Consider the following 16,577-nt stretch of genomic DNA (forward strand, 5'->3'; position numbering starts at 1 on the left):
TAATCTTAGTTATCTCCAATGTGGAGAAGCAATCCAACTTCCTCTTGATACTCAGGACCAATCACCCCTGCTTCTTTCTTAGGCTGAATTAAGGGCATGAGAAGTGGCCAGGGGGAAGTCTGAGTTTCCAGTTCAATGGAATTGGAATTTGTTGTGGCTCCTGGCAGTAGTGCCCCCTACCTTCCCCCTGCCCAGAACCAAAACGTCTAGGCCAGCAGAATGGGAACAGGAAGCAAAAATGTTCCTAGTGGGTCACTGGAGGTTGATACTGAGCAAGACCATTCCTTTTTCCACTCCTTGATTTGTTCCAAGAATGCTGGTTACAGGAGAAATCATACCATATACTAGATGCTGATTCAAAATGTATATCTCTTTTGGAGAACCCTGCCCCAGCCTTACAGGCTGCTGCCACTTAATTGGCATTTTAACTATGTTTTCAAAGGGCTATTCCATCTTTCTACCATGTTGGTGAGGAGCATGGTAAGGCCAGTGGATTCCGTGATTGTGGGCCCACTGTCACACACCTCTGGGTGTTAAGTGAGTTCCTTGGTCAGAAGCAATACTGTGTGGAATACCATGTTGGTGGATAAGCCATTCTGTATAAGTCCATGGATGGTAGTTTTGGCAGAAGCATTATATGTAAGAAATGCAAATCTACAATCGGAATTAGAAGTATCTATCCAAGTAAAAACAAAGCGTTGTCCATGAGAAAGTGGTCCAACAATAGTCGACCTGCCACTGGGTTCCTGGCTGGTCACCCTGTGGAATGGTGCCATATCTGGAGCTTTGTGTTAGTCTCTGCTTTTGGCAGATCAGGCATTCAGCAACAGTTGTAGGCAGGTCACCCTTGGTGAGTGGAACTCCATGTTGTCAAGCCCATGTATAACCTCCGTCTCTGCTACCATGGCCACTCTGTTCATGGGCCCACTGGGCAATGACAGGGATGGGTGGAGAAAGAGGCTGACTGTCCACAGAATGGGGCATCCTATCTACTGGTTATTGAGCTCCTTCCTCTACTGAAGTCATCTTTTGATGAGAATTTATGAGATAAAATATCTTCACAGCCATTGCCTCTTCAAAGAGATCTATCCACATACTTCACGCCCAGATATCTTTCTTACCAATTTTCTAAGTCTCTGACTATCCAGCCAATCCATTTGTTACAGCCCATGAATCAGTAAACAATTGCACATCTGGTCATTTCTTCATCCAAGAAAAATATACAAACATGTGTACTGCCTAAAGTTCTGTCCAGTGTGAAGATTTCTCTCCGCTGGCATCTTTCAGGATTGTCCCAGTAAGGGGTTGTAATTCTGTAGCTGTCCACTTCTGCATGGTGCATGCATAGCACACAGAACAGTGAGCCAGGCTCTCATCTCTCTGTGTCAACTGATCATATGGAATAACACATGAGCTTGAGAACACAAGGCAGTGGAGCAGGAGTAGACACCATAGGCATTTGGGCAACACTTTCATGTAACTTGCTTGTGCCTTCACGACCTGCTTGGACTGGATCACATATAAACTACTTTCATTTGATAATAGATTGCTGCTGTGCATGCTCTACTTTATGACTTGGTGAGTCATGATGGGTCGCTCAGGTCAAATAGTAATTTGGTGGCCTATTGTCAAATGTTTAGTTTCCACTAAGGTCCAATAGCAGGCCATTAGCTACCTGTCAAAGGGAGAATAATTTTTCTGCAGATGATGGTAGAGCCTTATTCCAAAATCTCAAAGGTCTCTTCTCTGATTCACCTATAGAGGCCTGTCAAAGGCTCTTAAACGGTATTCTTATCTGCCACTGACACTTCATGTGTCATCAGATGTGTTGGATCATATGGTCCAAGTGGTAGAAGCAGCCTGTATAGCAACCTGGACCTGTTGAAGAGCCTTCTCCTGATCTGGGCTTTATTTAAAATTAGCAGCTTTTAGAGTCACTTGGTATATGGATTGGAAGAATGTGCTGCCTCCAGAATCAAAATATACCCACTAAACATTGTGTTTCTCTTTCTTGGTGGTGGGAGGGGCCAGGTGCAATAACTTATCTTTCACCTTAGACAGACTATCTCTGCATGCCCCACACTACTGGACTCTTAGGAATTTCAGAGGTAGAAGGCCCTTGAATTTTGTTTGTTTGTTTGTTTGTTTTTCATCTTCTGACGTGCATTTGTGTTATAAGTTCAAAGTGGTTGCTACCTCCTGTTCACTTGGTCCAATCAGCATAATGCTGTCAATTCAGTGAATCAGTGTGATATTTTGTGGAAGAGACAGATGATCAAGATCCCTTCTAGCTAAGTTATGACACAGGATGAAGAGTTAATATAGCCTTGAGGTAAAACTGTAAAGGTATATTGCTGGCCTTGTCAACTGAACGCAAATTGCTTCTTGTGGTCCTCATGGAAAGCACCAAGAAAAAGGCATTTGCTAGATCAATAGCTGCATACAACATACCAGGCCATGTCCCAGGAGATGTGTTAACTTGCTGGAGTTGCTGGAGTAAGGACACCACATATGGTACGGCAGCCGCAATTAGAGTCACCACTTGATTGAGTTTTCAATGGTCAACTGTCATTCTCCACAATCCAGCCATCTTTTGCACTGACCAGATGGGGAGTTAAAGGGAGATTTGGTGGGACTCACCACCCTTGTATCTTTCAAGTCCCTGATGATAGCATTAATTTCTGCAGTTTTTCCAGGGACGTGATACTGTTTTTGATTTATTATTTTCCCTGGCAGAGGCAACTCTAATGGCTTCCCCTTAGTCTTTCCAACCATAATAGCCCTCACTCTATAGGTCATAGAACCAATGTGAGAATTCTGACAACTTCTAAGTATATCTATCCTGATTATTCATTCTGGGACTTGGGAAATAAACACAGAATGAGTTCAGGAACCCAGTGGACCCACGGTGAGCTCAACTTTAGCCAAAACTCCATTAATCACCTGAAATCCATAAGCTCTTGAGCTGTAGGACCATAGTGCTTCATGGGGTCTCCAGGAACCAGTACTCAACAGACCCTCAGTATACAGTTATCCTTAGAAGAGAGTGTAGGTCCTTCTGGGGAAGAAAAACTAACAGTACAACTCTTGGGGATTTCATCAAGGTCCTCCATGAAGAAAACCTGGCTGTCCTTTCATCCAAGGGGTTCTGGGTCTGCACACTGGATCCACATCTGAACATTGCTGCATCACTGAGATTCTTTCTTGTCATGATCCAATGCAACATTTTTTTCAGAATTTTTCTGCTCATACTGATCAAATGCAGTAGGCTTCTTATCTATTTCATGCCTAGAATCACGATGATTCAGTACATGATCCAGTACTGTAAGTCCATTTGAGTCATGCTACCATTAAAATCACTGTGCCTATGTCCCCATTATGGGTCAGGCTACTAACGACAGTGCTTTGTCTCTCTTGCCTATTTCAATAACTATTATCACTTTGCTTTTGGCGATTCAATGATGCCACATGGCCCCTGCTACCCTGGGGCCCAATTAAGCCACTACATTTAATTTATCCAACTGAGCAGCAGCATCTCCAACCCTAAAGTGTGGCACAGGGGAAATGGTGGTTGACAAAGTTCTTTGAATGTGCTGCTACCCCTCATCATTTTGTGTTGTGAATGAAAATTCCTGAATAGAAGCTGTGTCTGCTTATGAACAAAACCTCCTGGAATGAGTTTCTATGTCTGCAGAGACTGATGGGACAATTGGAATTTCAGTACTGCAGAGAGACTGTAAATCTGTAGTTCTGAAGCTACTGTATCTTAGGCCAGTCTTAGCCCTCTGAACAGCCATCCTTGTCCCACTCGAATCTGAACTAATATCCTGTGATAAGAAGTAAACACCTCTTAGAAGCTATTAACTTAGCAGAACACTAGTTTCTGCCAATCCAAGTGCTAAAAATGTCAGCAGCCGCATTTTCAGCCTATAGACTAGCTGGCATCCTGCATCTCACTGTGCCTGCCTCTATGGGGTACCTATCAATGGATTTTACTTTTTTTTTTTTTTTTTTTTGAGAAAAGGTCTCTCTACATAGCCTTGGTTGTCCTAGAACTCACTATATAGAGACTAGGTTGGCCTCAAACTCAGAGATCTGCCTGCCTCTGCCTCTTCAGGGCTTAGCCTTATGTATGGTTATATGTCTAGGGACCACTGGAGGACCCTGAGAGGCAGTGGTATTATCTTGCCTGGAGTCTCCTTCAGAGCAGATTACTGACTGTTTAGCAGACAAGGAAGGATTAATTTCCTCAGGAGGTGGTGGTTGGGATTCTGCTAAGGGTGGAGGGACTATTTCCTCACATGAATCTGAGGGTTCAAAGTCTTCAGCCTCAGTAGGCCCTCCTACACATCTCCATCCTGTCTTGCAGGGTCCTAATTTATCAATCCGAGGCTGGGATTTGATTTTTGTTGGAATTTAGCCAACCTAATAATGGGGGCTTCCATCTGACTTTCTGCAGCTTGTGCTCTATGGTTGCTGGAGACCTGCACACTTAGAGCCAGGCAATCATCTCATTCTTTGCCTTTGCCACCATGTCTTGAGGTACTAGAAGTTGATTAAGTTTATCTGAGTCCATTGTTTTCTGTTGTCAACTTATTCTGAAACACTAGATACAACCAGCAGTATTATTTTACTTATTTTCCAAAAACTGTCAAAAGTTTTATGCAGAGAGTCACTAAATTCTTTATTCTGTGCAGCAAGCCTTTCAAATATTTCTAACCATGGGCTTTCAACATGCTCTAATACTACCAGGGAGTCTTCAGTAACTGTAGGTGTTGGCAAATTGGAAGCCTAGTCCAGAAATTTTTTTTTTTTTAAAAAGTCATGCTTATACTTCTTTTGCTCTAGAACAGTGGTTCTCAACCTGTGGGTTGTGACCCCTTTGGGAGGTGAGAGTGGAACAACCCTTTCACAAAGGATGCTTAAGACCTTTGGAAAACACAGGTATTTACATTATGGAGTGGCTTACAGGCAGCTAATCCAACAACACCTGTCTTCAAACATAAAGTCCAAGAATCCAGTGGTTGTTCAGTCCACAAGGCTGGATGTGTCAGCTGCTCTTCATTCCAGAATCCTGAAGAAGTAAGCTCTACTACCAGTGACTTGAGAGTGAGGGCAAGGAGGCAAAGGGTGAGCATGCCCTTCTCCCATGTCCTTTGTATAGGCTGTCACTGGTGCAGCTCACATTAAAGATGGACCTTCCCACCTTAGATGATTTAATTAAGAAAAAAATATCTCTCCTTCATGGGTGTACCCAGTAGCTTAGGTCTTGCTTTATTATAGATGTGATCAAGTTGACAAACAAGAATGGTCATAACAAGCACATCTCAAGCACAAGTCTCTGAAATGGCCTCTGTCTTCCCAAGTAAGACCTTAGCTTCTATGAGTAAATGAAGGTCCATTTAAAAAAAATTTTTTTTAGATAACAATTACTTTGCTTAAATTCCTCCTGGAAACTTTGTAACCCCTTTCTGAAATTTTGCATTGTGATAACTGTCGTTCGTGCTAGTCAACATCACGGAATGAATATAGGCGTCCCTCAGCATCTTCAGGCAATTGGTTCTAGGACCGCACACGAACACCTAAATTCATCAATGCTCAGCTGTCTTTTATAAAATGGTCCAGAATTTGAATATAACCAATACATACTCTCTTCATACAACACAAATGCTATGTAAAAAAAATCTGTGCATATTTAGTACAGAGTAAACTTTTAAAAAATATTTTCAATGTGCAAGCATTAAAGACAAGTCATAGACATCGCAGGCAGGAAGGCAGACTGACCCAAGTTTAGACATAGAGAACTTGGAGTTTATTTTACTGATTCTGTATCCAGTGAACACTCGTTATTGCTACTCATGGCTCAGACTTAGACTGGAGGGTGCCATAGCTGTGGCTTCTTGTCTTTTCTCACTTAAATAGTTTTAGTTTTCTAGAACGTAAACTACTACTTCCATGTGAGAACAACATTAGTTTCTTGCATCACACTTGCCTTCTGATTTGGCATTTTCTTATTGTAATATTAGGAGGAAACACTTACCCATCCAGGTCTGCCGTTTCAATGTATGTCAGACCGTAGGGCTCACTGCTAGAGAGTAACAGTACATCTGCCTGCAATCAGAAAAGTCAGAGAAGTCAGAGAAGAGGGAAGCAGGAGGCAGCTCCTAACATTACAGTGTGATGGGACGCAGTACTCTAAGAACTTTGCAGAGTCTTGGTTTACACTTATTATCGTTGACCCATCACCATGACCACACACTTCTCTCAAAATTGCTCCATTTTACCTGAAGCTATGATGAGAGATGGACAAGAAAAGCTTCTTGCCTGAGGAGCTGATGGTCTCCAGAGGCAGCAGAAAGGTTCCCAAGAGAGGTGGAGGCAAAAATGCTGTAGGGCTCCCTGATCCTAATTCAGGGAGAGGGGGAGCCGCAGCCAGGAGGTACTCAGGTGACAGCCCTGATCCTAATTCAGGGAGAGGGGGAGCTGCGGCCAGGAGGTACTCACGGTAACGGGACGGTCGCTCTCCAGCTTTATTATGTCCCCCACTTGGACATTCCTCCATTTGTCCTCCTCAACCCTGCAAGAAAACGGGCCTTAAATTTCTTCTCTGAGAGTTTCTCCAAAGTTCTGCTTTGACAACTAAATAAAACAAAGCCAAAGAAACAGGGAGGGCTGGAAAGGAGGAAGACATGCTGCAGAGGGCTGAGTGCGGTTGAGCTTCATGCTCTGGGCAGTCAAGAGCGAGCTGTCTCTTTTGACACATCTCTTTCCCTAGCATTTAGCTTTGTTTCTCAAAGGCAGCCACTATATTTCAAAACTTGCCTAGAAAGTATCAATTTATAGAATCCTCTACCCTATATATACCCCAAAGTATATATAGAAAGAAAGGTTTATAATCCCAGTACCTGGGAGGAAGAGGCAGGAGGATTTGTGTGAGTATGGCCAGCTTGTTCTACATAGAGAGTTCAAGGCCAGGTAGGGTTACACAGTGAGACCCTGTCTCAAAAAAGTTAAGTTGAACAGTAGATACCTTACTTTCTTCGTCGTTTATTTAATAACATACCTTAGAAGACATATATAGATGTGACTCATTCTTTTATTAAATAGCTAAAATGTATTTTATCATCTGGCTTTCCTAATTTTATCTGATTCTTTTATTGGGTTACCTTTGACTCTAAATCCTCATTTCCTGTAAAAGGGAGTCTGGTAGTATGAGCAGATTCAACAATACCAGCTCTCTTCCCCCCGGCAGCCCCCCCCCTCTGTCTCTTATCTCCCTCTCCCTCTCTCTCTCTTTTGTCCTTCAACTTTCCAATAGAATTCCTAAGTCACTTCCTCTCTGTTAAAGGACCTAGATATGTTTGCATACACATGCACACATGCACACATGCACGCCAGGGCCTCTGGCTAACTCCTAAATTCTCTGTGATAAATTCTTCTCCAAAAACCATGTATAAAAACAAACAAATATAAGTACTTGAGTTATCTGAGGGAGTTCATTTGACTACATTTATTTGGTCAGAAATTCCTCAGTTTGTTAAGTTTCTAATGCACTCAATTTTGCCTTTTTAAAACAATATTATTCCTTCCCCATTTTAATAGTAATTCACCTTTTTGGTCTTGAGAACTTCCAGACAGCCATATAAAAGCCTGGAGAAAACGATCCTCTCTGTGTAATGTGGGGTCAGATGCCCAAGTGCTTGGACAACAGAATGGCCTGATTAGAGCTACAGGAGGTCAGAACCCTGCAGGGCTGGCTACCAGGAGAAAGGCAGGCCTCCATGGTGACTTTGTCAGGCTTGCCGGTTTCTTCATGTTCCCTCCACGAAACTTCAACTTCTCCAGTGCTTCCCATTCCTGATACAGATCTGGTACAGACATTACCTTTTCCATAATTCCTTTTGTCAGACATGACTCTGTACCAGCTTGCCATGTCCCTTAGAATATTTTTCACATTTTGCCTTTTGTAGGAACATGTCTGCCTTGTTCCAGTCTTACCACTATGTAGCTCAGCCATGGAGCCAGCAAGAACACTATCTTGGACTGGTAAACTGTGCTGACACCTGAATGAAAGGGTACAGTAGTGCAGCCAGTGAGCCTTGTCAGAATCCACTATGTTCTAAAGGCAGATGTCCTGAGACCAATCACTTTGATAACAGTCACCAGCATATTAATTTCATGCTATAATTTATCAACTGCTTGGGTATATATTTTTTTTCATTTTAATTTTCTCAGGCATCTAAGATAGTGCTTATTATTTCCATTTTATAGAAAAGAAGCCCAGAGGCATCTCAGTTAGTCTGGACACTTCATGGTGTGCTAGAAACATCTACAGGAAAGTTCTTAGAGCTCATTCCTAGCATGCATGAGTGTTAAGGCCTAGGTGGAGTGTTAAGGCCTAGGTGAAGAGTTAAGGCCTAGGTGGAGTGTTAAGGCCTAGGTGGAGTGTTAAGGCCTAGGTGGAGTGTTAAGGCCTAGGTGGAGTGTTAAGGCCTAGGTGGAGTGTTAAGGCCTAGGTGGAGTGTTAAGGCCTAGGTGGAGTGTTAAGGCCTAGGTAACTGTGACCTGGATAGTTTGCTATTATAAGCAAACTTTCTCATATGTTTCTGCTGTTACTAGGAAACTATGCCAAGTTGATAACATATTCTGTTATATTTTGTACCCTTGGAAACAAATCATGATAGAAGTCAGTAGAACTGTTTTGTATAGTTATGCACAATAAGCTTGGACTCAAATTAACCACCCAACAGCATTTCCTGCATCTGTGTCTAAGCTTTTATGATATTTGCTTTTATAAGCTGCCCATGGATGAACCCCAACATAAGAGATAAAAGAAACTATTTAAAATAAGACTTTCATTTTGAGTAGTGGTCAGGTAAAGTTTAAGTTCTTAAGACCTCCCTGGGAGCTGACATCCTACTTGGAAGAAAGAGACATGTATGTGGGTAACTGATATCCTGGTTGGCAAGTTAAGACATGAATGTTAGACAAGTCCCATCTTGGTAGACAAGTTAAGACATGAATATTAGACAAAGCAAGTCCCCTGCCACAGCTGAATGTTCTAACTAATGGAAGCAGGATAAATGTACATCAAAGACATTCCTAAGGAAATCCCCTATCCTTAAATCCTAAATGATGGAATAACTTGGCACAGATGTTTGTAGATTTCAGGCTTAAAAAGACCTCAACTTGGGGTCATGGCTCAGTTCCTAAATCTGGACCATGGCTCTGGTTGATCAGTCCTGGGGCCTATGTTCAATAAACTATCCCTGTCTGACTGAGATGGGTGTTCGTGTGGTTTATGAGGTGATTCCTGGATCTCAACGTTGAGGTCTTGAGTTTGATCCCCAATGTCTCAAAAAGAAAGAACTCAATGAAATAGAAACAAATTATTTTTAAGTTTAACATGAAGCCCTTTTCACTGTCCTGAATTACCTACCTAAAGTACCTACCACATCAAGGTTTAGCAATGGTGACCTCTTCCCAGACTGATCCTACCTAACCTGGCTTTCCTAAGATAACATACCTGCCATTCGCCAGGATCAAAACAGAGCGGTTGTTGACTTGCTGGTCACTTTGGTGTCTTTTCTAAAATCACACAGCAAATATTCAGGAAATAGACAAACAGAAAATCGCATGTACCGTTTAAATATTTAAAAAGTACTATCCTATGTAGTTCTTGTCTGTGATTCCCTCTTCCATATCCCAAAGCCTTCCTACCATCAAAACCAGGCTAAGAGGCTAATGCTCACTGGAAACTAGGAAGGAAGGCAAAAAAAAAAGAACTCAGGGGAAAGAAAGAGACCCATCTTTGGACTAATTATAAAAAAATGGATGCCTAAGAGCTTAAAAATAAATAACTCAAAAGTTGAAAGAACAGAGCACATGCCAGACAGCACTAGGGAATCCCCTCACGCTGCACAAAGAACCAGGAACCACCCAGAAGCATCTGCAGAAGATGTGGGGAATAAAGAGGCCAATATTCAAAGCCCTAAGGTAGCACAAGAACAACCATAGCACATGCACCAGTGACAGGATTCTCAAGGACCAGCTCCTTGCGGGTGAGCTTGCTCTCCCCTGGAGAAGGGCAGGACTTGGATGGGGCAGGCAGAATACTCAGTTTTCTATGATTCTGGGTTCTCCCAACATTTATTCTAAAGAGACCAGTTCTGAACCAGAAGTAGCTGGGTTGCCTTACATTGGCAAGTTGAGTTCTCAGTTCTTACTAGAAGGAAATGGTAGCAGGGTATGTAGGTAGTCCTGAGCTAAAATGAGTTTATGTAGCTCAGTTTGAGTAACTTAGTTGTGACTGAAATTTAAACCACTAGGTATAGTAAGCCTAGATTTTACAAAGATAAAAAAGCATTGTGGAAAATGTCATACTCTAAAACTTTAGTCCATATACTATCTTGACAAAATCAGGCCTCTTTGAAGACACCACAAGGACAGCTTCTCAAACCCCACTAGTAGGTTTTGCATCCAGGGTGATCCCTTATAATTAGCAAACTGTGACAGGCCAGTATCTCTTTCCAATGGCAGGAAATGGGTGGGCCTTTGATCATGCCACAGGGCTTTCTAGAGCTCCTATCTGTGCATGCCAAACAGAAGTGGCATTTGGAAAAGGAAACTGAGAACACTGGCAAGAAAGGGAATGTGGAGGGAGAGAAGAGTAAGAACAGGAGAGAGAAGCAGTAGGGAGCAGGGGGAGGAAGGAAGGATGTGAAATACGAGGAGGCAGTCGAGGAGAGATGACAGCAAAGCCAGATAAAGTAAGTGGCAGGATCTGGGTTTCTGAGAAGAGAGGGAGGAAGACTGGAGAAAGACCTATACTGATGGAGCAGAAAAAGGCCTGTATTGCCCGTTTCTGGCCAAGCAGAAACCACTAGTCTTGCACTTGTGGAAACAATATGTTGTCTGGGACAGATAAGGGAACAAATGTGAGAGACATCTCTCTGGTTAGCACTTCTTGGCACAAGGTAGCTCCAGGAAGTCTTTTTGCCCACAGCCCAATGACTAGGTATAGTGAGGGACGCCCAGGAAGCCAATTCACCACATCATCGACGGCATCTTTCACTCCAGTTATGGACAGCACCACAATCAGGGGTATCACAGTTGTGTACCAGGCCAGGGAAGAGATCTCTGGGACCAACTTTGAGAAGGAAATAGAGACCATAGGGTTAGGAAAGCTAAAGAAGAATATATATTCCCCCCATTTCCTGCCTCCGTTATTTTCACCTCTCCTGGTTTATGACAATAAACCCAATGGCCCTAGTAGCTCTTTGCTGTTGTAACTTTTTTATATCGCTGAATCCAAGTAAGCTTTCCCAAAAGAAGAAGAAAAGGCTCCAAGCTGCCACTTAACATGTTGTTAATGTCTCTATATTAGTCCTGATGGGAAAGAGTCATTTCTTCTCCAATAATGAAAGATAATGGGGGCTGGAGAGATGGCTCAGCGGTTAAGAGCATCAACTGCTCTTCCAGAGGTCCTGAGTTCAATTCCCAGCAAACACATGGTGGCTCACAACCATCTGTAATGGGATCTGGTGCCCTCTTCTGGTGTGTCTGAAGAAAGCAATGGTGGTGTACTCATATGCATAAAATAAAAAAAAAATTAAAATAAAAAAAGAAAGATAATGGAAGATAGGATGGTAAGAGTTCATATGGCAAGACTAGAGAGATATAGCTAAGTGGTCAAGAGCACTGGATACTCTTTCAGAGGACCCAGGTTCAAGTCCTAGTACCAAACATCTATAACCCCCATTCTAGAGGTTCTGATGCCCTCTTTTTTATGTACCAGGCATGCATATGGCACAGAAACTTATACATGTATGCAGAACACCCATACACAAGCATAAAAGAGGGTAGGCATGGGAAACCCATGGTTGTCCCACACCTTCAGTGCAAGGGAAAGTAAGATCTGTCCCGTCCTCTCAATGTGGGCCTCCTCATGTGGATTCCTTTCCTTGTGCTGGCTTGCTTGTATTCTATACAATTCTTTCCCCTTGGTGTGTGTCAACTTCCTATCACAGAGGCTGAGATGAGAAAGAGGAATAGGGATATAGTGAAGAATCTGTGGCTTCCTATGATCAAGCTGAACTTCACACAGCCATAATGAAGGAGTTCCCTTCCCATGGGACTCCATCTTTGTGTCTCCATACAAAGTCTTGCCTCACGCTGATTAATCCTGACCTCTGCTACTCCAGGGAACTGGACAATGACTCCAGACAGTCACTTATCCATGTCAAAATGAAGAGGGTGTCTCCTAGTCTAGGTACTGAGAATACATCCTGACCCCAAAGCAGATTAGAACACACTGCAGATTAGCGACATACTGGATACTCTTAGCAGTCATACCTGTAGGAACAGCAAAATGAGGAAATAAGCATTTGCAAGTCTCTGGAACTGTTCAAACAGGTTCATGGGCAGGAAGTTAAAGAAACCATACTTTGATGTCTTGATGGAATTGTCCTATGGGTAAATTACACATAACAATAAAAACAAAAACCAAGCACAAGCAGAACAAGACAGCTCAAAACTGGATTGTGAGAGAAGCTATAATGTTTCTTTTCTAGGAGTTACACATAAATACAAACTCCTAGAAGAGATGTGTTTTCTGGAGTGAAGGACTCTGAGTTGGCGTTGACTTTTTTCTGAGATCAGTGCACAATTTATAATAGTGGAGCTTAAACTGGAATTTATGCTGTAGTTTCTGTATCAACTAGAAGTTCCTCCCGGCCCTCAGAAGGAGAATGTAGAGAACACCAGCCACTGCTGAAGTAGTGACAGGAGACATACCGGATACTCAAAAAGAGAGTTGAACCTTCTATTGTTGGCCTGCAAAATCCTTTCTCCTGAAAGAAAAGGAGAGACATGTTGAAAAAACACCCTTGTAGGCTAGCCGGATGGTGTTGAGAACACCCTTGTAGGCTAGCCAGATGCTGTGTGCTCGTGAAGGCAGCATCTCACACCGTCTTGCTGAGGTATCTGTTCTGAAACAAGTCTTGGGTGCTGGGAGTGCCACCAAGTCAGTAGAGCTTCCTATGGGAAGGAGCTCCGTTTGGGCGCACTTCTGCACCAATCAGTATGGTGGTGTAAGTATGAATCCCAGCAGTTGAGAAATGGTAGCAGAAGGATCAGAATTCTTTTGAAGGCCATGCTCACCTACATACTGAGTTCAAAACCACCATGGAATACATGGGACCCTGTTTCAAAATAAATAAAAAGTAAATAAAAAATAAAATGGGATGCCTGGCTAGGCACTAGGAAGGTAGTTGTGAATGCTTGTAATCTTAGCACTTGGAAGGCTGAGGCAGGAGGACTTTAGGTTGGAGGCAAGCCTGAACTATATAGTAAGGCTCCGACTCAAGGTGCCCACTCACTCCCCTGCCACAAGAATGGGCCGGGATGTTGCTTGGTTGATTGTCTAGTAGGCATGAGGCAGTGAGTTCAGTCCTTAGCATCACATAACACTGGGCGTGGTGGCACATGCTCAGGGGCTGGAGACAGAGAGATCAAACATTCAACAAAGGTGAACAAGGACTTACATTAAACAGTAAACATAAGCATAATGTTTCTGTGGATTGTGATGCTCTAACAAAGTAATCAAATCTGTGTGTGCTGGGGATTGGTCATAAAAACCAAACAAAATCAAACAAGCAAACAAAATCCCAAAACAAACCAAAAAACCAACTTGTAGATCATCAGACACTCCATATCCCACTCCATCCATCCACCCACCACCCATTCATCATCCACCCATCCACCCATCCACCAATCCATCCATTTATCTACCTTATAGTGTGTGTGTGTATGATTATGTAGCTCCTGCTGGTCCCAAACCTGAGAGCCTACTGTCTCTTACTTCCAAGTTCTGGGATTTTAACTGTGCCACCAGAGCCAGCTGAGACTCCCTTTTTGAGGTTCCACATAGTAATAATGAGATCATGTAGCACTTACTTTTCTTTGCCTGGCTTATTTCAGTTACACAATGTTCTTCAGTTCCATCCATGTTGTCATAAATGACAAGACATTTTTTTTTTCCTTTTATGGCTGACCAGGATCCTGGTTACTAAGGCTAAGGCAGAGATTGGAGAAGGGTTGGGAAGTGCTAATTAAAGGACCAGATTTTCAGGTACAAGAGATCTGTGGCTGATACGATGATTGTAGTTGATAATATACTGCATCCTTGAGAGTAGATTTTAAGTACTCTCACACACACACAAAAAAAAGACTATGCAGGGTAATGTGTGTTGATTAGCATTATTTGCTCATTCTAAAATGTACATATGTATCTTAAAATATCATGAATATAATAAATATTCGCAATAGTTTTTGTTGTTGCTTATCTTTTGTTTTTCTTTTTTTAAATTTCTTTTCTCTTTTTGAGGCAAGGTATCACTAGTCCAGACTCATGCAAGCCCACTGCTCCAGCATCACTGTCCTGGTACAGGCTAGCCCACCGCTGTAGCATCACTGGCCTGGCACTACAGTCATGAACCACCATGCTTGGCTAATCCTTTTTTCTTTTCTTTAAACCTCAGCATACCATTGCTCAGTTCAGCTCCAAGGCCCTAGAGTTAATGAAGATGTGTTTAATGAGCAAACATACAAATGAAAACAGATGCTTACAAACATGTTTAGTCAAACTGAGGTCAGATTTCTGTGTGGCCTCTGAGGAGGAGGGTGATGACCCTCTGCCTGTGGGTAGACCCACATAACCACAGAGCAGCCAGGCAAAGGCTGAATCTTGAGCCCTCACAGTCTTCCTGCTCCTCTATCCCAACATCCTAAGAGCTTCACTGATTTTTTGTGAGCTCAGTGAACACACAAGGAGAGTTGTTAAAAGACTAGGTCCTGTTGGAGTACGGCAGAGCACATGCCTAGGTTCAATTCCCAGCACTGTTAGTAAGGAATAAAAATAAAACAAAAAGATACGGCCCTAAAGAAAATAAAAATGTCATAAAAGAAAAAAAATCCTACTTTATTAATCAGAGCCCATAGAAAGCTGGTTGAGGATCCTGCTGGTGGCACATCTGTTATCCCCACACTTTGGAGGCTGAGGTGGGAAGATGGGAACTGAGGTCAACCTGGGCAACATAATAACAGTCTGTCTTGAGAACAAATAAGCAAACAAATCAAATGGTCTGTCAAGCATGATTCAGGACTTGCTGGAAACAGAAGCGCATCCCCTACCCCCAAGTCCTTATGTGACCCAGTGAAGCCCCTCTCCCCTCTGGGGTAGAATTGAGCAGAAACATCCATAACGATTCCAGCAGAAGACAGGAGGGATGCTGTTCACCATCCCACCCCATGTGGAATGTAGGACCAGTGACTTCTCATCAGTGTGGTAAAACTAGGAGCTGGGAACATTACAACACAGGCCCCTTAGAAACCAAGTACCTAGATGACAGCAACTAAGTCATTTCACTGTCGACTGAGTTGAGACTTAATCCCTTCTGTGTAGTGTTGTCTTATTTAGGGGAGGGGGAGAGAGGGAGAGATTCCAAACAATGCTATCCCACAATGCACATGAGGAACAATTAACAATAAAAGTTGTGCATTAACCTTAGGTCCTATTTTTAGCCTATACTACTGAGAGCAAGAAATTCCTAATCCCACTGTAGTTGTCTGAAAGGATTTCCCCTTTCTTTGCATTTTCAACGGATCCTCAGCCTTTCCCTAAGCACAGCTGTGAGGAAGGCCGCCTGTCCTGTCCTCATCAAGTGGACCTCTTATGACTTCCTAGGAAAATAATCCAAGACAAAATAACTCACATCTTTTTAAATTCCAAAGAAAAAGAAACCGCAATGTGAGGGAAAGCAGAATCAAGTTTCAAAGCAACAATTACTTTAAAATAATCAGACTTATTTCTAAGAGGATAGATAAAGAAAAAAGAATTCCAGAAACTAGCTCCAGCGACTTCAGATGACTGGGTAACTCACACAGCACAGTGTACCGATTTAAAATGTGTAATTCAGTGGCTTTTTAGTGTATTCACAGGGTTGTGTAACCTAAACGCCTATTTTTGTGTGTTTATTTAAATGTTCTACTCGACTGCATTCTAGTTCTAATGCTGTTTAACTCTTTTAAAATGTTTATTTTGCGTGTATGAGTGTTCTACATGTATGTCTGTGTACCACGTGCATGCCTGGTACCCCCCCCCCCCAGATCAGAGAGTCCTAGATCCCTTGGAACTGGGGTTACAGATACTTGTAAGGTGATGGATGTGTGGGGGCCAGGAGTTGAACCTAGGTCCTCTAAAGAATAGCACATGCTCCTACCCGTTCCGGTGACTCCAACCCTCTGATGAGCTTTGTCCAAATGCCGTGGTATCATGTCTTCCTCCTCCCACATCGTATTCTTCCCCCCCCTTTCTGTCCCTATTTTCTAACCTTTCCATTTATTTTCCCTTTGTGATTACACTGGTTTTTTAAAATTATTCAAAGCAGTATGAAATACATTTTCACTGTAGAAGACTCCAAAACAAAATTATATGGAAAAAGATGTAAAGTTTCTTCTGGGTCCTACACACCTCCTTACCAAAAACATCTGTGACCTGTGAAGACTGATAAGAGCTG

The 16,577-nt window shown here is 42.6% G+C and overlaps 1 protein-coding gene across 2 annotated transcripts in view; it reads right to left on the reverse strand.

The window, feature by feature from the left end:
* Positions 1-16,577, reverse strand: part of LOC117709046 (phospholipid-transporting ATPase FetA) — a 103,049-nt gene that overhangs the window by 60,105 nt on the left and 26,367 nt on the right. For both annotated transcript variants that reach the window (XM_076935114.1, XM_076935115.1), the window contains 6 exons: positions 12,796-12,851; positions 12,355-12,468; positions 11,051-11,149; positions 9,527-9,588; positions 6,505-6,577; positions 6,041-6,111 (listed from right to left, as the gene is read on the reverse strand). In XM_076935114.1, coding sequence (XP_076791229.1) covers positions 6,041-6,111; positions 6,505-6,577; positions 9,527-9,588; positions 11,051-11,149; positions 12,355-12,468; positions 12,796-12,851 — 475 coding nt within the window. The remainder of the gene's footprint in view (positions 1-6,040; positions 6,112-6,504; positions 6,578-9,526; positions 9,589-11,050; positions 11,150-12,354; positions 12,469-12,795; positions 12,852-16,577) is intronic.

The sequence above is a fragment of the Arvicanthis niloticus genome, chromosome 5, assembly GCF_011762505.2.
Source record: "Arvicanthis niloticus isolate mArvNil1 chromosome 5, mArvNil1.pat.X, whole genome shotgun sequence".
Taxonomy (NCBI): domain Eukaryota; kingdom Metazoa; phylum Chordata; class Mammalia; order Rodentia; family Muridae; genus Arvicanthis; species Arvicanthis niloticus.